Genomic DNA, 21,496 nt, shown 5'->3' with positions numbered 1-21,496 from the left:
CAAGATATCGACACCACGCTCGGTTCATTGGTTCGGTGACCTGGGAAGTGTACCCGCCATGCACGGTTCGGAGCTGTTGGGGTGAGCTGCTCGGCGAGCGTCTCACTTTCGCCGCCGTTCCGTCCGGCGACCCTGGCCGCGGCGCACGGACAGCCGCACCTGCCACCGAGCGTCGGCAATCGGCCCCATCGGCCCCGGTCGGCCACGCTCCCCTTACTTTCGTAACATGACGCTCTGTCACAATAGGACGGGAGAGTCTTATTACCAGTAACCAATCAATGTGGGCACTGGGACGCATTTCTTTTGAAACTTACGGGGAATTTGTCGGCTTTAAAAAAAACTTGACTTTTGAAGTCATTAATTGTCTACTACAATTCAACAGCGATCACTGATGGAGCAAGTGAAACAATAAAAGAAAGAAGCTACAAATTGTATTGTAACAAAATACTTTCAACGACACAAAGTGTAGACATGACAGGACCATTAGGTATACGCTTGAACAGGGCACACAACAATAATTGAAAATGAGACGTGACAAAAATTTGCAGCTTCGTTCAGGCTTGGACCACGCCTGAGAAAACAGAAGACCATACGATGGACGCTACCATGAAAGACGCCTCTGAATCGACCCAAAAGGGCCAATCACAGTTCACTCTGATTAAGAAAGACAGTTCGACTAGTTACATTACTAAAATGTCATTCAATTTAGCTGCTCATTTCGAAGGCGACACTTCGAGGTTGACATTTTGCAGCGACTGGACTGTCCGCGCGGAACAATCCAGTCGCCCTGGTCAGATGTCCTTTCCGAAGATGCTGTAGAGGAGCTGGTCGGTGGCCGGGTTGGTCTCGTCGCTGCTGCTGGTGCCACCCTCGCCCAGCAGCCGGAACACCACGCTCGGCACGCGCCAGCTGGACAGCTCGTCGTCGTCGTCGCCGTCGGCGGGGTCGGAGGTGCGGCTGCTGGCGGCGCTGCCGGGCCGCTGGCCGGGCCGCCGGATGGTCGGCCGGCGCCGGGCAGGAGACGCCTTCCGTCGCGGCGCCGACTCCCGAGCCCGCTCGTCGTCGGCCTCCGTGCCCGACGACAGCGACGACGACGAGCCTGCGGCCAAACCACCGGTGAGTTTGACCACATATACCGAGAGACAAACGAGTAATGAACATCGCTCGTGTAACATTAAAGTGCAACGCTCTTTTATCAGAAACATGCTCAAACTTTTACTTAAAAGTTACGCATAGTTTTGATAATGCACGGACGTATGCCGGAGTAATACGAAGTGCACTAACGGTTGGTGGCGCGCTCGGCGGACGCTCTCGGTATGATGGGAGCTCCGGGCAGGAATCCCCCTTGACCATCGTCCTCTTCTTTCACAGTCTGCATTGACGAGTGGGTGATGATCACCGAGCTCGACTCTGAAAACGAGCCACCACCAGCGTCATCATTGGGTCAGCGACTGGCACATGACAACGAACAATTATGATACGAGGGTGGCCCAGTAACTGTAGCGCTCGCTGTGTGACAACAGAAGCACAACATCAATCCGGATTATTTCAAAGCCCTCACTATCGGGAGGATGTTTGTCGGTCCTGCTGCGTCGCCGGTCGTCGGTGGGCCGGACGGGGCCGTGCAGGGAGCCGCGCCTCAGACGCCGCTCCGCTGCCGACTCAGAGGGCGCCACCGAGCCGTCAGTCGAGCGGTCCCAGCCGGACTTTGGCCGCTTCTGTGACAACGGATGGACTTGTTACGTTACAGAGTGGCACACTCGACTGTTGAACAATGTTACACAAATATCACATAATGCAATCAGCTCGAATGCTCCCAGCGCGGTCATTAGAATATGCATAGCCAGCCATCAGCTGCTCGGTATACACCGTATACACTATACGCACCGCTGTTTTCGGCGCGACTTGGGCAATGCTACTGGACTTCTCGCGGATAGCTTTGCCCGGAACCGCTCCCTGAACTCGCTTTTGCTGTAAACATTCGGATCAATGCAGTATGCACACAACAAGTACGAAACATGAATGATTAGGGGCGGTTATAGGATATCCGATATTGCACGCACAGCACGACATATCACGACTACAACAGACTACCATATTCCCTATCTTTCAGTGATTCTCTTTCTTTTAGCAAGACCAAGAACGCAATCAACGAGATGTGACTACAAGTAAGCCACCAACAAATACTATTTAATCAACGATAATAAAAAATTGGCTGGTCAAACTTTCTGACGGTGAAATAAGCAGTAATTTTACTCATGATTTATTACACGAAGCTTGATCGATGAGCATTAAAGAATGTAATCAGATTAACCCGCGCCCTGATGGGGGGGGCCATTTTGCCCCCCCCTGTGGTTTTTCTTAAATAGCGAGAAAACGGCGGCGCGCAGCGCCGCCAAATTTTGGGTACCTTACCGCACATCAATTTGACACCTTCACACAAAATTTCAAGTCACAGGTCACCTCAGGTCAGGAGTTATTGAGGTCAAACTGAGGTCATGTTCGAGTAAAAAAGAGCAAAAAACATGACATCTTGAAACGCTCACCAATTCTACAGTTGACAAGCAATTTTAAAGTTCTTTATGTGGTTGTGTAGAGAAAAGACGGCGCTACAAAACTGCTATCTCGGATTTTCCAAAATTTTGGATTTTGACCCCCAAAAATCAAAAAAATTGATTTTTTAAGAAAAACTCAAAAAATTTCCAAAATTTTTTTCGAATTTCGAAAAAACCGGAATATATGTGATAGTCCCTGCGCTCTTCGATATACATACCAAATTTTAGATCGATACCTCTTTTTTTTGGCCAAGTTATAGCGAAAAAACTGTTAAAAATTGATGACGTCAAATTTTTGAACTCAATTTTTAGCAATTCTAGACCTCGTAGCGCAAAACGGAGACCACCATTGAACTCCCCGTGACGAGCTGCATCGAATCGATACCCATTTTATGCAAAAATATCAACTTTGAAATTTGACCTAATTTGACCTGACCTTGACCTGACCTTGACCTGACCTTGACCAAAACGTGACCTAAGCTGGCCCTAAAGTCTGTCTGACCCACATAATCGCATTTGTCATGTAAAATGGACCATAAAACATGTATCACACGACACTTTCATATTTTGACCCCCCAGTGACCTGACCTCTGTGACCTGACCTGGTATCAGTGACCTCAAATAGCAAAATATGTGTTTGAAGAACATTTCCCCATCGATGATTTTCAATGAAATGCATTTTACACGATTTTACAACGCATTTCTTGAAATGCCTGTAAACGGTGAAAATTCGACCTTTGACCTGACCTGTGACGTCATCGGTTTGACCGAGGTCAATGAAATTGGGTCACAAGGTAGTTCCCCGTTGGGGCTATCCAACACCGTTTACCGCTTGTCGCTATGTTGCGTGGTTCTCGAGATCTGAGGGGGGGGCCAAAATGGCCCCCCCCCCCCCCCATCAGACCGCGTTGCTCGGCCGACCCCATCTGGGCGCGGGTTAAGACTGCCTACAAGATTACCTACCAACAAGACTATTTGTTCAAGACTGTACAATGCACGCCACTTAAAAGCATACTATAGGTAAATAAACTCACCTGAATATTTCCGGTGCTTCCTCGAATTCCCGGTGTAAAGAAACCTCCATGTCCATAATCACTGAAAGAACGCAATGACATTCTACAAATAAGCACACGATATTGATTACGGGTCAGGTAATTTTGTATAAAGGTCTCTAAAATAAATGGCATCATAAAATAAATTAAAAAGACAAGTTTCCATAAATTGTTGCGGGACAATAAAGTCCCGCAACAGATAAATGAGGCAAAAAATAAATTTTTAGTCCGAGTAGGTTGCAAAGGTCATCTGTTCCTATCAGTTTCCTTCTTCCGACGGAATACTGACAGACCTGGAGCTGAAGAACGGATTATGGGAGACAGGACGTTTAGGCATTCGTGAAAAAGTTTGTTACCGAGCCAAAATGCATAAAACTAATGTTGTAGGACTACCCACACAACTTCCAATTATCCAACCCTAAATCAAAACTCCAAGTTTAGTTTTTACCTCCGAAGTCACATAATAAATTTGGCGCCTTATTTCGGCTTTTAGTCATGATTTTTTTAGTGCGCTCGGGGAAAGCTCTGGATCATTGCACCAGCCACGCGCTTTATCAACACAGGTGCAGCATAAGGGCATATTCGTGAGGCACAGTGATCGGTCGCGAGTTTACAGCCAAAAATGTGTTTGGTCATGGTGTTGCCAAAATGACGTTCGCTTGTTTATGACCGCTACGGCCGTTCTGTCTGTGATAGGCGAATGTTTCGCCGATTATTTACTTAAAGGTAAATACTTGATGTAAATTATGTCGCCAAGCAGATCTTCTCGTTTGTCACGCCGTACGCCATCGCTGCTTTAGTTCCTGCTGATCACTCATGGACTCGATACTTCTCAGGTATATAAGTAGGCATATCATACGGGATTTGGGGTACGTTATGTGTGTATGCATGTGTGACTGTATCATGAGTCCTCGGCTGAGGCTGTAATGGTATGTGCATCTGCAGTGATGCAGATGCAAGGACCTACCTTTGGTCGTACGTCGCCGGCGCCTTGGCGAGTGGACTGACGGGCGACTGTCGGGTCTGGAACGGGCTCCAGTCGCCGGGCTCCTCCGAGCCGAACGGAACACCACCACTGACAGCAGAGCGAGCACGCAGGTCAGTCACATATTCGGTGTTAAATATCCCAAACGAGCCATTTTTTGACGCTCACTTACGACAGTGCATTAATTACTGCGTGGTATTAGCCGTTTTCACGACGGCCATCTGGTACACATTTGGTTCACATCTGGTGCAGATTAGGTGCAGATTTGGTCTAATTAGGTTCAGTGTGTCTCTTAGTAGCTATCAGCTAGGTTTGTACTAATTGCTTATAAGCCTGTTTTGTTATATTATTAGAGAGCATCATCGGTTAAAACACTGAAATAAATTCATAAAATAAAGATATTTGCTGTAAAAGAGATTACGTGCAGATTTGGTCAAATTAGGTGCACTCGCCGGATAGCCCGTCGTGAAATTACGTCATCATTTTCACTCGTTTTGAGCTGGGCTCTTACGGTGAAATCGCTAACAATAAGCAACAAATGCCCACATTCACGCCGGCACTCACGAGAAGGGCAGCCAGCTGGCCAGTTCACGTTCGCTGGCCTCCTCCTCGGCGGCCTCCTGGTCCTCCTCGGGCGAGGTGGCCAGCGCGTGCTCGATGGCATTGACTCCGACCGCGAACCAGCCGCCGTCCTCCCGGTGCTGTCCGGTCTGCTGTTTCTGTCCAGTCTGGTGTTTGTTCTCCAGTCCACTCTGCTGCCTGTGCTGTCCTGTCTGCTGTTTCTGCTCCTGCCCGACCCGCTGCTGGTCGGCGGGCCGGCGGTCGCTGACGTTCTCCTCCTCCACGGGCGAGCTGATCCAGTGATCCGGCGGCGACACACGCTCCGCCGGCGGCTGGCACACAGAAAACGCAGGTTACACACGAATCGTTACGTGAAGAAGAAAAATTCGAACGTTGAACAGGTAATCGATAGACCGAACAGTAGACCATAGTGAAGCCAAATAAGCGTATTACCTTTTTAGGGTGAGCAGTAATTTCTGTCAAAAGTTTAGATGCATCTTTCTGGCGTTCTTTTTTCTTTTTTCGTTCTCCTTTCATCAGCTGCCGCTTTTTCTTCTCTGCGAGCTGCGAAAAGGGAAAAATGGTGGGGTCACTGAAATTACGTCCATAAGTTTAATGCGAGGCCTCTCTGATTTCAGGAGCGTTTGTACTTTTTAGCAAAGATATGAAAAACCGAGTCCCGCAAAGGTTCACATTTGAGGTCAGCTGTGTGTAACCAAGTGTTCAGGGCACCAACCGCCCCACCAAACATAAACGAACTTATCTCGCATTTTATGGGGGTCGGTGACGGTATTGCTAATGCTTTCACGCATTGTTTTAACAGGCAAGCGAATAAACTGATGTTTTGCGACACTGCACCATGCCACTTGGATTGCCTGCTAAAATAGCTGCTGAGGCAAGTAGCGGCAAATCTTCACTGTCTGGCTCGGCACTTAATCGGTTTGTCATGGCTGCCGGGAGGACCCACCTACTGCTGCGACTGGTCGTCGTCCGGAGAGCGGCCGCCGCCGGCTGCCGGACCGGTGACGGCGTCAGCAGGATCGGGGGAGGGTTCTTCGCCGGCACCGTCAGCGTCAGCAATACCAGCAGTCTCGATGCCCGCGCCAGGAGGATTAGGGTGGGTTTCTGCACCATCGGCGGTACCCGGCGCTGGGCCGGTGTCGGCAGGACCGGGGGAGGTCTCTGCGCCGGCACTGTCAGCGATACCGGCCGGCTCCGTGACCGCCTCAGGAGGGTCGGGGATGGTCGCTGCGCCGGCATTGTCAGCAGTACCCGCCAGTTCGGCGTCACTGCAGGGAGGCCAATCATAGGAGCATCAGGGAATCAGCAGACAATCGGACCGGGGACAATTAGCAGAACAACCAGGAAAAGGATCGACAAAGAACGACGGTAGGCAAAAGGTTTTCAGCGAAAGGATGCACTAGACACTCTTGCCACTTTGGTCTGTTCCAATGACGCCTCCAGATGAGATTGACTGCCAGGGCTGAAGCAGGGTCTTCCAGCCAGCCACCGGGAGTGCGGGCAGCCAGAGACGACTTCCACCCGCCCTGCGACGTTTGAAGTCGGCTTAAACGCTGGGCATTATCTCCGAAAGATAACGGCCAAGGGGCAAAAAGGCCCGGTGTGCAGAATTGGTGGAGTCTTGATCTCGCATTAGCAAATTCTAAAACCGCAGCATGATATGGGCTGCAGCGTCAAGCACATATTCAATGTGTCAAATCAAAGCCACTCTCAACACGGTCGGTCTACCTCCGCTTTGGGATGGAAGGCGAGGTCTCTGAAGTCTCGCCTGCGACCTCAGGAGGACAAGCTCTTAGAACAACCGTTTGAGAAGATACTGGAGGCTTTCCGCATCTCGAAGCGCCATTGGAACAGACCAAAGATGCAGATTGCAAATTGCACGCTCATTACTTGCAAGATGCCAATACTGCCCACTGCACAAGTATTAAGTTGGGTAGAAAGTGACGCATACTCGTAGGTCTTATTGCCCAGACACCGGGCATCTGATAACCAGGCACCCGACCCTCCCACCTAATATCGCACTCGTCGGCGCTGAGCAGCGTGTCCTGAGCGCTGTACATGACGTCCAGGCTCGAGGGCGGCTGCTGCAGACGCTGCTCTAGCAGCTGTTTCATCGAGAGGCTGGGCTCGGACAGCGCCGAGCTGAACGGCTGCAGTGAGTCGGCGCTGGTGCCGCTCGGCGCTCCGCCCAGCTGCTCCAGCACCTAACGGCCACATACAGCGCGGGGCGGCACCGACGGCGTCAGCCCGGCCAGCGCTGCCCTGCCCTGGCGGTGGCCACGCACAGCGCGGCTCGGACGGCGTCAGCCGAGCCGGCGCCGAGACTCTTCTTTCATTTGCGCTTACTTTTTTAGGAACTGTGTAGTTTGCTTAAAATTTGTCTCTCATGCCCAGTTACTCCAAGAAGGCAACATCAAGGGCACACTAGATGCACCAGCGAAATCGTAAAACATATCCGTTCATAATTGTTATATCCCGCGCTCAAACGTCAATATAACACACTGAAATGCCTCCTCCTCAATTTGAACTGAGTCAATAGTGAAAAAGAGAACGTCACGAGGCAAAAAAGTGGCATATGCAAAAGTTCAGTGGCACCATTAAAAATATCGCTATTGAGCTAGTTTTTATCGTTTTTATCATATTTAGTCGTGCATTGCGTGGTAACCTTTGCTTCCCAATTTTCGTAGTTTCGCAGGCAACCCAATGTCATGGTGCAGGTCTATTCAATCGGGGAAAATTCATTGATTCAGGTGACTCTCATTCTCATCAAGTTTTCGAATTAAGGAATTTGGACTGGGTGGGCAGCCTGGGGCTTTATCCGAGAAGTGTGGTGGGCGGATGCTAATATGTTCAAGGTGCCCGTCTCGTCTGCCTGGTACGGGATCTGCGCACCCGAGCCCGTATGGCAGCGCGGTCGGCACTCGTTGGGACCCACCTGTCGGACCTCGTCGTCGTCGCGCTGCTGCTGCTCCACCAGGCCGACGGCCTGTCCGAGCTTGGTGCCGATGTCGGCCAGCCGGTCGGCGATCCGCTGCGGGCTGATGCCCACCTGGATCGGGCCGATCTCCAGCACGTGCTCCTCCTCAGCGACGGGCCGGCGCTGCTCCGACGGCAGGTAGCTCGGGTAGCTCTTCAGCATCGAGTCAGTGACGCCGGCGGCCGAATCCGTCTGACGGCCCCAGCTGGGCACCGTGCGCATTGTCGGCTCACTGGGCACGGTCGAGGAGGGCACCGGCGGCCCGCCCGGCTCCGGGGCCCGCGCCGGCTCCGGGGCATGCACCGTCTCCACGGTCCGGGCCGGCGGTGACGGCGAGCGGCGGCCCGTCTGCTGGCCGTCCGTCCGTGTCACCCGGTCCCTGGACATCTGCTGCGCGGCGTCGTGTCCCTCAGCCAGGCCGAGCGCGTCGCGGGTGGTGGCCGGCCGCGCCATGCCGTGGCGCGCCGCCTCGGCGACCGAGTATGAGCCGAGCTCGATCTCCTCGGCTGTCGAGGAGGAGACGAGCGGCGCCGACGGCGCCTGCTCCAGGTCCTCGGGTCGGATGTAGCGGTCCTCGCCGCTCGTCTGGTACGCGCGAGTCGTCTCGAACACGGACTGGGAGACCCGCGGCGCCGCCCGCCGGCCCTCGGCCGTCGTGGCGTCCGGTGTGGAGCGCGCCGCGTCCGGCCGGGCGTCCGAGGGCACGAAGCGTCTGTGGACGCGCTGGGGCGGCGGCGGCGCCTCCTCCTCAGAGACGTCCACGTCCATGTGTCCGTCGGCGCCGGGCAGCCGCGCGCCGCGGCTCTTCCGCTTCGGGGACGGCGTCCGGGCGGCCGCCGGACGGTCCGACGAGTGGCCGTCCTCCGCAGCTGCCGCGCTCTCGCCGGTATCGTGCACGATGGTGGTGTGCTTCTTAGCGCCGTGCCGCCGCTGCTTCACCCTGCACTCGGAGCCCGTGCCCTCGACCACTGACTGGCGCTCCGGTGGCTTCTGTAGATCTGTATCATAAACAATCAAGGTGTGCTTCTTCCCATCCGGTTTGCGCGGCTGTTTGACCTTGCACTCAGAGCCGGTGCCCTCGGAGACGAACTGGTGCTCGCTGCCGTCCGGACCGGTGACCACCACCTCCTCGGCGGCGCCCACGTCATCAGCCGGCGGCGGGCTGCCGTCCATCTGCCGCAGCTTCTGCTGCAGGTACCGCAGCTCGTCGCTCGGCGTGCGCCAGATCGCCAGCTTCTCTGTCGAGTCCAGCGCTCGCAGGGTACGTTTGAGCAGCACAATCTCATCATCCAGCTGCTTAATCTCTTGTGCGGCGCGGTGATCCGTCTTCTCCTCATCCTCGGAGAGGTCGTGGAGCAGTTTGATCACACGCATGTTGTCCGCCTTCTTGTCGTACATGTTACCCAGGTTGCGTTTGTGGACGGTCAGGACGCGGTCGACCAGGTCCGGCTCGCCGCCGGGCGCCGCCGGGTCCGTGTCCCTCAGCAGTTGGACGATTTTGCGCGCAGTGGGGCTCTCCTGGATGGCGCGCACCTGGCGGGCGGCCAGCTGTTCGGCAGCACCGCCGTCCTCCAGGTGCAGCAGGAATGGGTAGTCGTCGTAGGCGCCCACCGACGCGGACGGCGGCGCCGGCGGCGACGACGAGCGCGACGAGCGACGCTCGGAGCCGCGCTCGGAGGCGGGCCGGGAGCCGCGCTCGGAGCCGGCACCGGCGGTCGGCGGAGTCGTCGAGTTGGGGTCGTGGCTGTGGGTGCGCCGCACCGGCTGGTGGACGATGATCTCCCGCGCCGGGCCGGGGCTGGTGGAGCGAGGCCGACGCCGCTGACCGGCCGAGCCGGCTGACCCGGCCCCCGCCGCCTCCCGGAGCGCCCTGCGCACCTCCTCGGCCACCAGCTGGCTGATCTGTTCGGGGTCCAGCCGCCGGTAGCCGGCGTCCGGCTCGGCCGCGCCGGCCGCCGCAGGGGCGTCACTGCGGCCCGAGCCGGGCCGGGACGCCGACCGCGAGCCCGAGTGAGAGGTGTAGTGCGACTCGGGGTCGTACACGATAGCGTTGAGCAGCGGCGCCGGCAACTTCATGGCCTGCACGTACGGCTGCAGCGAGGCGGGCGCGTGGATGGGCCGCGGCTGCCAGGGCTGGCCGCGCTGCAGCCGCGCCAGGCCCACCTCCAGCGCGTCGTTGATCTGGTCGATGATCTGAGTCAGCTGCGGAATGTTGACGTCGCCGTCAGACATGGGCGAGCGGGCGGCCAGCTCCCTCCGCAGGTGGCGCTGCTCCTCTCGCAGCTGGCGCACCTCGTCCGACAGCTGGCTGATGAGGTCAGAACGCTCCGACAGCTCCGACTGACGCGACATCGACATGTCGGAGCGGGACGGGGCCGCGCCCGCCGAGCCGCCGCGCTCCGAGACCGGCGCGCGGGGAGACGCGGGCCGATCGGCCGCCGGAGAGGCCGATTTGAGCGTGGACGCCGACCAGTGCTGCCACTCGCCACAGTCGACACAGCCGCCCTTGCCGCCGGCAGAGGCGGCCGACCTGGGCACCTGCAGCGTCGGGGCCGACGGCACGGCGGCCGAGCGCGCCGGCGGCGCCGACTGCGCCTGCCGCTGGCCGCTCAGGTTGGACGCCGACCACGGCTGCCAGTCGCAGTCTACGCACGGCGCGCCGTCCCGGCCGCGCGCCGCCGCCGCCACCGCCGGCTGACCGGCCGGCGCGCGCCCCGTGCCGCCGGAACCGGCCCGCGCGCTGCCCGTCGGACTGTACACGGCCACCTTCTCCACTACGTCGATCGTGGCGCCCGAGTCGGCCGTGAAGTTCTCCATGCGCACGATCTTGTCGTCGTACACCATGTAGCACTCGTCGCCCTCCACCTTGTCCAGGCCGTGCATCTGCTTCCACTGGGCGCCGGCCGCGCCGATACGCACCGCGTGCAGCGTTTTATCCCAGCCGGGTGCCGTGCCGGCCGGCAAGTCCAGCGGCGGCGGCGGCGGCGGCGCCGACCTCCGCCCGCCGCGGTCAGAGCGCTCCCAGCCGGCAGGCGGCTCCGGCGGCGGCCGGCCACCTCCGCCCGGCGGCGACACCAGCGTGCGCGTGTTGTCGTCCCAGGGGTCGGAGCGCGGGGCGATCGAGCCGCCGCGGCCCTGCGGCTGCGCGCTGAAGGAGCGCGACGGCGTGCGGCCGGCTCGCACACTGACCGGCGCCGCGCGGAAGTCGTCCCAGCTGCCCCACTTGTCCGCTCGGCCGGACGCCGGAGCGCCGTCAAACCGTACCTGTTGGGGCCCGCCGCGGCGGCCGGGGCCGGGCGGAGCACTCCCACCGTACCCGCCACCTCCACCCGACCTCTCGTACGGCCGGTACTGCGAGCTGCCGTACCGCGAACGCCGTCCCGAGCCGGCCTCCTCGTACCCACGGCGGCCGTAGTCGGGCTCACCGTACCGCTGACCGTCCCGCTGATTAAAATTATCCGGCTCCCGGCTCGGGCCGTAGCGGTCGTTAGGTGCTGAATCATAGCCGCGGTTCCCCATTCTGCGCGGGTAGGCGGGCGAGCCCCTGTTCCCCTGATAGCGGTTGCCGTCCGCCTGGTACGGCCGCTGTCCGCCCTGGTTCCTGTAGCCGGGCATTGCGGTGTTGGGCCTGCCGTACTGGCGCGGGTCGGGCGCCCCGTACTCCCGTCCATAGCTGTCGTAGCCTCCGTAGCCGCGGTTGCCCCCGCCGCGGCGCATCAGCTCGCCGCGGTGGCGCATCATCGGGTCGTCGTCCACGTTTTCGTCCATCATTGCCTCGTCGCTGCTGCTGGAGTCCGGGGCGCGCGGCGGGCCGCCGGGCGGCGCCATGGCGGCCGGCGCCGTGCCGCTGCGGTTACGAGCCGGCGCCGAGCGGCCGCGGCCCTGGGGATGTCCCCGCGGCATGTGATCGGTCAGCCAGATGTAGACCAGCACGTCGGGCATGGTGGGCCGCAGCGCGATGCGCGGCCCGCTGAACGACTTCACCAGGTCCATGCGGATCTCACGGTGCCGCCAGAGCAGGAACCAGCCCAGCAGCTTCTCCACGTCGCGGTACTTCTCCAGCCGGGGCGCGCTCACGCCTTTGGCCAGCCGCAGCGCCGGGTGCCGGAGCGCTATCCCGTCCCCGCCGCCGCCCTGTTTCACGCCGGGCTCTGGAAGGGCGGGTTCGGTCCGCTGCCGGGGCAGCGTCTGCCAAGAGCGGCCTGACGGCCGAGCTCGCTCACGGCCGAGGGCGGCGTCCGCCGACCGCGTCCGGTGTGCGGCGCGCCGCCGGCGCCGCGGCTGTGCCTCACCGCCGGCCAGGAGGAACTCCTCGTCCCCACCGGTCGGCCGCCAGACGTCGCTGAAGCTGACGCAGCGGAACAGGCCGCGACGGGCCGGTGTCGCCGCCCGGTCCAGACGCTCTGCCGATCGACTGAGCCGGGCAGTCCGGCCCGAGGCGCGAGCGTCTCCGGCGGCGGGCGCTCCAGGGGTTCTCAGTCCCGCATCACGCGCAACTCCTGCCGCGGCGAGATCCGCTTTGGAGGCGGACGCGGCGGCCGGGATGTCTTCTCCGGCATCCCCGGCGCCCGCAGCCGCCACCATTTTCCGGTACCCGGCCAGGAAGACTGGCGACGTGAGCTCGTTGCGTTTGTGCCAGCTCCGCCAGCCGGCCAGCAGCGGTTTGGCTGGTGTGATGACGGGCGCCGCCGGCGCGGCCACGTTCAGCATGGTCCGCAGGAAGGACAGATACTCGGGCTGAGTCTCCAGCGGCGACGGATCGGAAGGACAGCTGAACAGCGCGTCACCGTCAGTCAGCAGCGACAGCTGCACCTTGGGCTGCAGCTGCTGCAGCCGGCAGCTATCCAGCAGCTGCTGCGCGCCGCTGCCGGCCGGAGCGGCGTGCTGCGCCGGCGGCCTGCCGTCGGCGGCTGTCTGTGCGTCGTTATCGCCCCAGTGTCTCAGCAGGCGCCGCAGTCGCTGCTGGTTCCCGTCCGACAGACCGCTCGGGTCGGACAGGGTCTGAGCCAGCGGCACCACCAGCCGGCCGGCGCCCTCCGGCTCCGAGCCGAGCGCGGCCTCCAGGGCCAGCGCCGCCAGGTCGGCCGACCAAGCCGGCAGGGCGGCCAGCGGCCGCAGCGTGGCCGTCAGGGAGACCACCAGCAGCGCCGAGTCGGCAGTCAGCGACGAGAGCGGCACCTGAAACGGGCGGAGACGGATGCTGAAAGGACGGAAGGGACACTAAAAAGTCCACAAACATGAATAGCAAAACGAGTGCGCAAAGTGCGGCGTTCGGCCGCTGTATTACCGTTTGGGCTCGGAGGGCGCTGGACAGTCGGTCGCGGGCGTGCAGCAGGTACAGCAGCAGACAGAGGTGCCGCAGGTGTTCGGCAGCGTCTGCCACCTGCCGCCGCCCCTGCCGACCTCCCTCCGGTCCGTCTGGGTCGGCCTCCTCGCCAGCCAGCTGGGCACTGAGCTGCCGCAGCGTCCCCTCCAGGCTCGCGTCCAGCGTCGGCGCACGGAACGCCTGCAACACAGCCAGTTCGGACGTCGGAACCCTCGGCTTGCGGTGTGTTTCATAGTAGGGCTCTGCCGACTGCCACGTCTGCGATGCACACTGGAATTCAATTTATCATGGATCCGCTGCGATGTTTCACTAAAAGGTGCTTTCGGTAGCGATATAAAGCCAACCAAATACATATACAATAATTATACACACGTCAAGTCTGCTTTTATCGCTTTTGTATACCTGTTCGCAGCTGCGCCGCTGGCAGGCCCGCCGCACGGCTGTCAGGTAGTGGAGTGTGCACCGCTCGAGCAGGCCGGCGGCACGCAGCACCGACAGCACCTTCTGCGCGGCGTCAGCCACCTCCCGGCGGGCGCGCTGCTCGGCTCCGGCGCCGCCGTCGGGCAGGGCGGCCGCCGCCAGGTACAGCGGCGGCGCCGGCAGCGGCTGCTCGGCGGGCACCAGGCAGGGCAGGCGCCGCAGCGGCTCGCGCAGCAGGCGCGCCAGGCCGGCCAGCATGGGTGGCACGAGCGGCACGCCGGCCAGCAGGGCGGCCAGCAGGAGCCGGCGCACCGAGCGCTCCTCCAGACTGGCGGCCGGCAGCGGCAGGTAGGAGGCCGCCTGGGAGAACAGCAGCCGCTCCGCCGACAAAGACTCAGGCCATCTGCGCAGGGAACATAGGGACAGTCAGCGGCCTGGGCCAGCAGCAGCCGCTCGGCCGACAGCGACTTCAGCCACGTCCTGCACCATGCACCAAATACAGGTGAATATTAGGCACAATTTCAGATGCTTTCATCGGCCAGCGCTAGAGCATTAACTCGCTACGCGACGTGTCACTTGAAGCAAAGGAGCTAACCAATATTGTCAGCGTCATTTTACCACAATGAACATAAAGTGCTCGAATAATTATAAAATAGCCGTGTGTACTGCGTAATTTGTTCGGAGAAAGTGCGTACTTGCAACGGTGCCCGGGCAGTTGGTCGTTGAGCACACAGATGAACAGGGCCGTCCGCCAGTCGCCCAGCTCCCGGGCGAACCAGAAGGCCTCACTGAGTAGACCGCAGCACACCAGCAGCTGAAACACGGCACACGACGGTCACGATAAGCGGCTGGCACAACTCAGCAACACGTCAATATGGAAAACCGCTACTCGTTTACATTTGATCGAGTTATTGTTTCGCTCAATAAATTATCAGAACGGGCACCGTACCAAAAAATACAAGTCGTGATTAGGGTTTGCTTACCTTCAAAGCCTGCTGGGGATTCCAGAAGTCCATGAGGTAGTTGGTTGAGATGTCGGCAGTCAGCATCTCTCGAGAGACGACGCTGTGTTGATAGTCTGAAAATGGAGACTCATTAAGCAATGAGAGCACAGTTCGCTTTATCAGCGTCATCACGCAGCAAGATGAGTCAAGTCAGTTAGCGTATCATATTACAACGGAAAACATTGTATTGCACCGATTACAAGTCACACTTTTTCTGCTCACGATCACCACCGGCAGCAGTATGCGGCAATAGCGAACTGCGAACCGAAGCGTTTAAGACTCGTAAAGACGACTGTACGTACAAAATCCAATAACCTGTCTATGGAGTCGCACACACGTCACACGAGGGTACGTCCTACCTTTGTTGTCTGTGAGCAGCGGCTGCGGCCGGGCGGCGTGCGGCGGCGGCACGGACAGCGGCGCCGCCAGGTGATAGCGGGCCATCAGGCGCGCCAGGCTGTGCAGCAGCCGCCGGCCGGCCGGGTGGCGCAGCGCCGCCCACAGCTCGCCGGTGGGACCGGCCGCGCCGGCCGCACAGCGCCGCAGCGCCGCGTCCGCCGTCTCCAGCGCGCGCCGCAGCCGGCCGCCGGCCACGTGTAGGTAGAGCAGGCCGAGCGCCGGCCGGCCGGCGCGCCGGGCGCCGCGGCTCCCTGCGGCCAGCGCCGAGTCCAGCTGGTCCTGCAGGCGGGTCTCTGTGCCGGCCCAGTCTCCGGCCAGGTACCGGCGCAGGACCGGGGTGCGGCGCGGCAGGCGGGCCGCCGCCAGCGGCCGGCCGCGCCGCTGCACACAGGCCTGCAGCTCCCCCAGCAGACCGGCCAGCCGGCGGTGCTGGTCAGCCGTCAGCCGGCCGCGCTGCTGGCTGTACAGCCGGCCGGCGGCGCGCAGCAGCCGCTGCCACAGCGAACTCAGCGTGGCCACCGCGCCGGCCGAGCACGGGTTGCCGGCCGGCAGCGTGACGGCGAACAGCGCCGCCGCCTGGTGCCGGTCCAGCGGGTCGACACACTGGGTGGCCTGGTCGGCCCGCCGCTGGGCCTGCTCGGCCGACCGCAGAGCGGCGCACATCGCCGTCAGGGCCAGCAGCGCCTCCTCGGCCGGCAGTTGGCGGCACGTCTGCAGGCCGCCCTCCACCAGCGCGGCCAGTACGCCGGCACTCGCCAGGGTCACGTGTCCGCCCGAGTCGCTGAAGGCGGCCAGCGCAGCCAGCCGGCCCAGCAGGGGCAGCAGCCGCTGCAGCCGCACCAGCGGCCCGCCCAGTCGGCCGCAGCCGCCCGCCAGCGCCAGCGCCGCCAGCTGGCGAGCCAGCCGGGCCACGCCGGCGGCGCGGCCGGCCCACTCCTGCGTGCAGCGGCCGGGCCGGCTGACCACCAGCGCCTGGGCGGCCATCAGGCGGGAGCAGAGGGCCCGCACACGGTCCCAGTGGGCGGCCGACTCGGGCCAACGCTCGGCACCCGCCTCCGACTGCAGACCGTCAGCGAACCAGACACGCTTGGCTGGTGACCGGCCGGAGGGGTCGACCGCCGCCGACCCGCGCTTCAGAGCCGGGCTGGACGGAGTAGCCGCGGACCGACGCCACCGGGGAACGGTGGAGTCCTCAAACAGCTTCAGCGCAGCCAGACGCTCCGTAGCCGAGGATATAAACCGGTCGCAGACGGTCAGCGGACTGCCGACAGAAAACGGCCTGACAAATTTATAGGCGCATTTGATTAAGCGGTACGGATTTCATTCAAACTTGATCATTAAAATAGATGAAAGAAAAGAAGTACTAATAAATGAGCATTTATATGTCTGAATAAAGTACAAAGCATGTGCTCATACAGAAAAAGTATAAGCGATGCCCGAGCAGCTGTCGGCCGCTCTTCCCCCGATATGTCAGTCGCTCGTCGGTGCGGTACGTACGCGTGCCATTTGACCTCTGCCAGTGTGACCAGGTAGCCGGAGGAGCAGAGGAGGACGGGCCGCCGCGGGTGGGTCGCCACCGAGAATCGCTGGCGCAGCGGCCGGGCCGCCGAGCGGGCAGACGACAGCGGCGACGGACCGCCGACGGACGACTCCGGACCGCCGCCGGCCGACTCCGGACCACCGCCGGCCGGCTCCGGCTCCGGAACCGAGCTGGAGAGGGCGGGGTGCAGCCGTCAGCGGGACGGCCCTAGTGCCCGCGGCCAGCCCCTCGCAAAGCCGTACGGCTACGTCCGTGTTCGGTTGGGTGGTGGAAGCTTACACACGGAAAACAGCCAGCGCGTCAGTGGGCCAACCAAGCACATCAATTTTAATCATTTCATAGAGTAGCAAAGAGGGATTTTAACTGTTAATTACATTCCCCGCGACATAGGTGGAGCTTTGTGCCGAGATGGGAGGGCCCGATCTGTCCCAATTCCACGTCGGCTTGGCTTTGGGGCCGCAACAGGCGGCGGAGGTCAAGGTCACCGCTAGGGCGGCGGCGGATTTGCTGCGCCCGGGCCCTCCCAGCTCCGCACAAAATTCCACCCGTGCCCCGCGATGTAGATGATTTTCAGCTTCGAGACGTTTAGATGTCTCCAATAATTCACGGCGATATCAATTTAATCAAACCACTTAATAAGTGAATGACAAATGGATGTCACGCATAAGGTCCCCGCAACAAATATGCGCCCGACGTAAGGTCTTGAACCGTCGGCTGCCAGCAGCCGGTGCAGCTCCAGGTAGGGCGCCGGCCGTGTGTGTGTCTGTGAGGTATGTGTGTCTGCCACTGACCTGTCGGCTGACAGCAGCCGGTGCAGCTCCAGGTAGGGAGCCGTCCGTGTCTGTGTGTGTGTGTGTCTGTACGGTATGTGTGTCTCCCACTGACCTGTCGGCTGACAGCAGCCGGTGCAGCTCCAGGTAGGGCGCCGGCCGGCCGCTGCCCTCGGCGCCAGCCAGCTGCAGCGGCACCGGTCCGGCCAGCGCCGACAGCACGGCCAGCGAGCCCTGCTTGGTGACGGCGGCCAGCAGCGCGTCCCCGGCCAGCCAGCTCAGCCCGGCCACCCAGAACTGACTGCGCACAACAGAATACATGGTACAGGGCGTCCCCGGCCAGCCAGCTCAGCCCGGCCACCCAGAACTGACTGCGCACAACAGAATACATGGTACAGGGCGTCCCCGGCCAGCCAGCTCAGCCCGGCCACCCAGAACTGACTGCGCACAACAGAATACATGGTACAGGGCGTCCCCGGCCAGCCAGCTCAGACCGGCCACACAGAACTGACTTAAGAATTTTAATTACGATTACGGCATTTTAAAGTATATGACAGTCTCGGTCCTTCCCATCATTGCAGTGGGGGATACATAAGTGATAGGGTATGTGGCCCGGCCCGTCCGACTGACCGCTGGTGACGCCGTGGGAGCTCCCCGCCGCCGACTCCGTGCAGGTCGGCCACCAGCACGGCGCCGCCGCCGTCTCCGCCGCCGAGGTAAACCAGGCGGCTGAGGTCCGAATGGCGCTGGTTGACGGCCACAGCCAGCAGCCGGCCGCCGCGGCTATACCTGAACGCAGCGGCAGATAGATACTACCGAGTCAGGATACTACGATAGCCGGCCACCACGGCCAGCAGCGCCGGCCGCCGCGGCTGTACCTGAGTGCACCAAGCACATACAAATTTTTAACATGGACATATCCCAGATCCACTATGAATTCATAACGAATCTTTGTTGTGGCTCTTTAATCCGTATAAAATGATAATTTCGATGAATTGTCACTTCCTGACTAAGTTTTATAAGTTAACATAAGTTTTTGCGTAACGCCGGCGGTCATATGAATTGTTCCCATACCACCAACGCCGTGACCAATGGTTTGGCCATCTAATATAAATCGCTGCCCGAGTTCGAGCGAGTGAGCAGTATACGTAGCACGCTATTCGGCGCTCCCCTGTCGAGCGATCGGGTACTTACCGGGCCAGTAGTGCGCCGCTGTGTCGCACCAGCTCGGCCCGCGGGTGGATGCGCTCCCAGGCCACGGTGACGGAGCTCCAGTGTGCCGAGAAGCGCGGCTGGCCGTCGGTGAGCAGCAGCGGCGCGGGCCGCCAGCGCAGCGTCACTGAGCTGACCACCAGACCGCGCTGCGAGCCAAACGCCAGCGAGCAGCGCGCCCACCGGTCACCCTGCCGGCGGCGAGCGACACTCCTTCAGCGCACCCGCCGATCACAGACTGCCGGGACCGACATGTCAGACCTCCTCCACCGACGAGCTCACGGACCCCCCCCCCCCCCCGGGGGGACTGACACATGACACCGCTCTACTAACGCGCCCACCACTCCACCTGCCGGCACCGACGCGACGACACTGCTCAACCGACGAAACCACAAAACCCTCCCCTCCCCTCCCCTGCCGGCACGGACATATGACACCGCTCTATCGACGAACAGCCGCTGGCCCGCCGGGACGGACACCGAAGACCACATGAAGGTAACAGGAAAAATATCAGCGGTGCCCGCGTCATACGCTCTACATAAGGCAGCTGGTCACCGACCTCTCGGCTGAAGGCGACGTCGACGGCGGTCTCCTTGCAGGGTGTATCAGGCAGCGGCACGTGGCCGGGCGGTGTGAGCAGCGACCAGCGTCCGGCGCGTCCGTCCTCCCAGAGCAGCAGCAGGCCGCCGGCGGGCCGCACCAGCAGCGCCCGCTCAGCCGCGGCGTCCACAAACAGCCGCGGCGTCAGCAGACGGCCGCCGTCTGAACAGAAGGATTAGTGAACCGTCACAAACAGGTACAGTCAGCTTTCAGCGGGCCGCCGTGAAATGACCGAGCCCATTGACGGCGTAATTCAGCCGACAATTAAAAAACAGCTCTCACCCGACCGGAACAAATAATGTGTTTGTTTTCACAGAAACAAATTTTACCGTACTTTGGATGACCGAACCAGGCGAAAAAGACGGGTTACATCACGTCACCTCACAGATAAACACGCGTAAATCTGAATATTCCAAAATATTATGTGAGGTAGACCTTCAACGATTTTTCACTCCTTGTGATACCATCGGCACACGTTATTGGAGCAGACACCAGTCCCCTCCCCGCGATGACTTTACCTGGCGGCGCCGGCGGCGGCGGGCTCTCCCGGTCGCCGTCCGGCGCGGCGGGCGCCATCAGACAGGGGAAGTCGTCCGGCGGCGGCACGGTGCGCAGCGTGTTGGAGTCCCGGTGCCAGGCGAACAGGCGGCCGCCTACGTCCGTCCCGGCCAGGAAGGCGCCGCCCGGCGACACGCCCACGGAGACGGCAGCGCGCAGCCGCTCGTGTAGCGCCCGGTAGCGCAGCGCGTGCTTCTTGGTGCCGCCCGACGGCAGCTGCAGCACACACGTGCGGCCGCCGTCCAGCAGAAATATACTCTCCGAGTCCTGTGTGAACGGGGTACAGATCACACAATGGATGTAGAAAAATAAGAACACATGCGGCCGCCGGCCAACAGAAACCTTAGCCGGATCTGCTTTAGTTTTGGGTCCAGGGACTGACCTGGGCATTCTTCGAACGCCATTCGCCATTCGATGCTACGCAACCAAGGAATTGGATTGGACTGATTGGAGGGATCGTTAATTAGCCTGTACTTTCAAACGGATCATAGCCATACCTAAAATGATGCTTACATTTCCAAGCCATTCAAGGGCAGGGTAGGGTTTCTTGTGCTTTATGGCCGCCTCCGAAAGAATCTCCACGACCAAATGCATCCTCCAGTTCACCTGAAATGGGGGGCCGGTCAGGTGCCAGTTGTCAGCATCGGTAACCGGATAATTTCTGTAGATTATTATGTATTAGCACTGTAACCCGATTGCAACCGCCACTGTTGAGCACTGTGCCGCCGCATCCTCAAAATGCTAATAATTGCCGTTTAACTCGCTCGCCAGACCCAAATTTATAGCCTTCCCGTGCCTCGCTTCATGAAAACTTTCGCTTGGATTCGATGAGTATAATCGCCTACGATCAAATCAACCTAACCGCTTGGATTAGCCGAGCTAGAAATATGATCAAGCGTAACAAGGAACTAAAAGTTGATACACGTGCTATAACAGCGCATGAGGCCGGCTCGTAGCTTGCTGCATCTGACGGGAAAAGCTGTTTCCACCGGATTGTGGTGTCGTGATACCGGCCCTCCCCCCCCCCCCCCCCGGAAGCGGAGCTGAGCGCGCCCGGATGGCGGATGGCGGTGATCAGCTATTATATATACTAGTACGCGGCGGCGGGAGTACCTACTCGAAATACCCGGATCCCGCAGGCCCAGGCGATCCTCAAGAGAAGCCCGTCCTCGACCCCATCCTCCATCACATTTCACCGTCCGACTCCGAGTTGACCGCCATCGCACCAGATACCGGCGTATCACGGCGTATGGTCAACTGCAGTACGTCACCGTTCCCTCTTAGCCAAAGTCAAATAAAACATAAAAAACAAAAAAACATAAATAAATAAGTCAAATAAAACAGTTTTCTCCTCCACGCCTCAAATTAAAATCGGAAAGCTCCGTACCGAGCTGGACAGTGGACAGCCGTGTTTATCCGACGAGGTCACGAAAGTTTATTCTCCGGAGTCCGGGGCATGCACTCCACTCACGTGCGGTCAAGATGATGGAAAAAGCTCGCTGTGACTGTTCGGTGT

General features: G+C 60.1%; 2 protein-coding genes across 2 annotated transcripts; both read right to left on the bottom strand.

Moving 5' to 3' along the window:
* Nucleotides 1–414: 414 nt before the first annotated feature.
* Nucleotides 415–16,365, bottom strand: LOC122382258. The gene is made up of 14 exons (XM_043367357.1): nt 15,261–16,365; nt 14,881–14,975; nt 14,593–14,711; nt 14,075–14,300; nt 13,439–13,657; nt 8,110–13,329; nt 5,607–5,717; nt 5,157–5,485; nt 4,575–4,682; nt 3,590–3,650; nt 1,888–1,971; nt 1,562–1,718; nt 1,285–1,410; nt 415–1,099 (listed from the first exon to the last, which is right to left on the bottom strand). Exons 1-14 carry the CDS (start codon nt 16,282–16,284, stop codon nt 792–794), a joined length of 8,187 nt encoding a protein of 2,728 aa, XP_043223292.1. The 5' UTR covers nt 16,285–16,365; the 3' UTR covers nt 415–791.
* A 1,368-nt stretch (nt 16,366–17,733) lies between these two features.
* Nucleotides 17,734–21,166, bottom strand: LOC122382257 (ciliogenesis and planar polarity effector 1-like). Its single transcript, XM_043367355.1, has 6 exons — nt 21,098–21,166; nt 19,977–20,247; nt 19,382–19,584; nt 18,805–19,013; nt 18,241–18,399; nt 17,734–18,051 (listed from the first exon to the last, which is right to left on the bottom strand). Exons 1-6 carry the CDS (start codon nt 21,164–21,166, stop codon nt 17,889–17,891), a joined length of 1,074 nt encoding a protein of 357 aa, XP_043223290.1. The 3' UTR covers nt 17,734–17,888.
* Nucleotides 21,167–21,496: the final 330 nt, after the last annotated feature.

Source organism: Amphibalanus amphitrite, unplaced genomic scaffold, assembly GCF_019059575.1.
Source record: "Amphibalanus amphitrite isolate SeventyFive unplaced genomic scaffold, NRLGWU_Aamphi_draft 000136F_arrow, whole genome shotgun sequence".
NCBI lineage: Eukaryota > Metazoa > Arthropoda > Thecostraca > Balanomorpha > Balanidae > Amphibalanus > Amphibalanus amphitrite.
The sequence above is the reverse complement of the archived record's forward strand: the minus strand, read 5'-3'. Positions and strand labels throughout refer to the sequence as shown.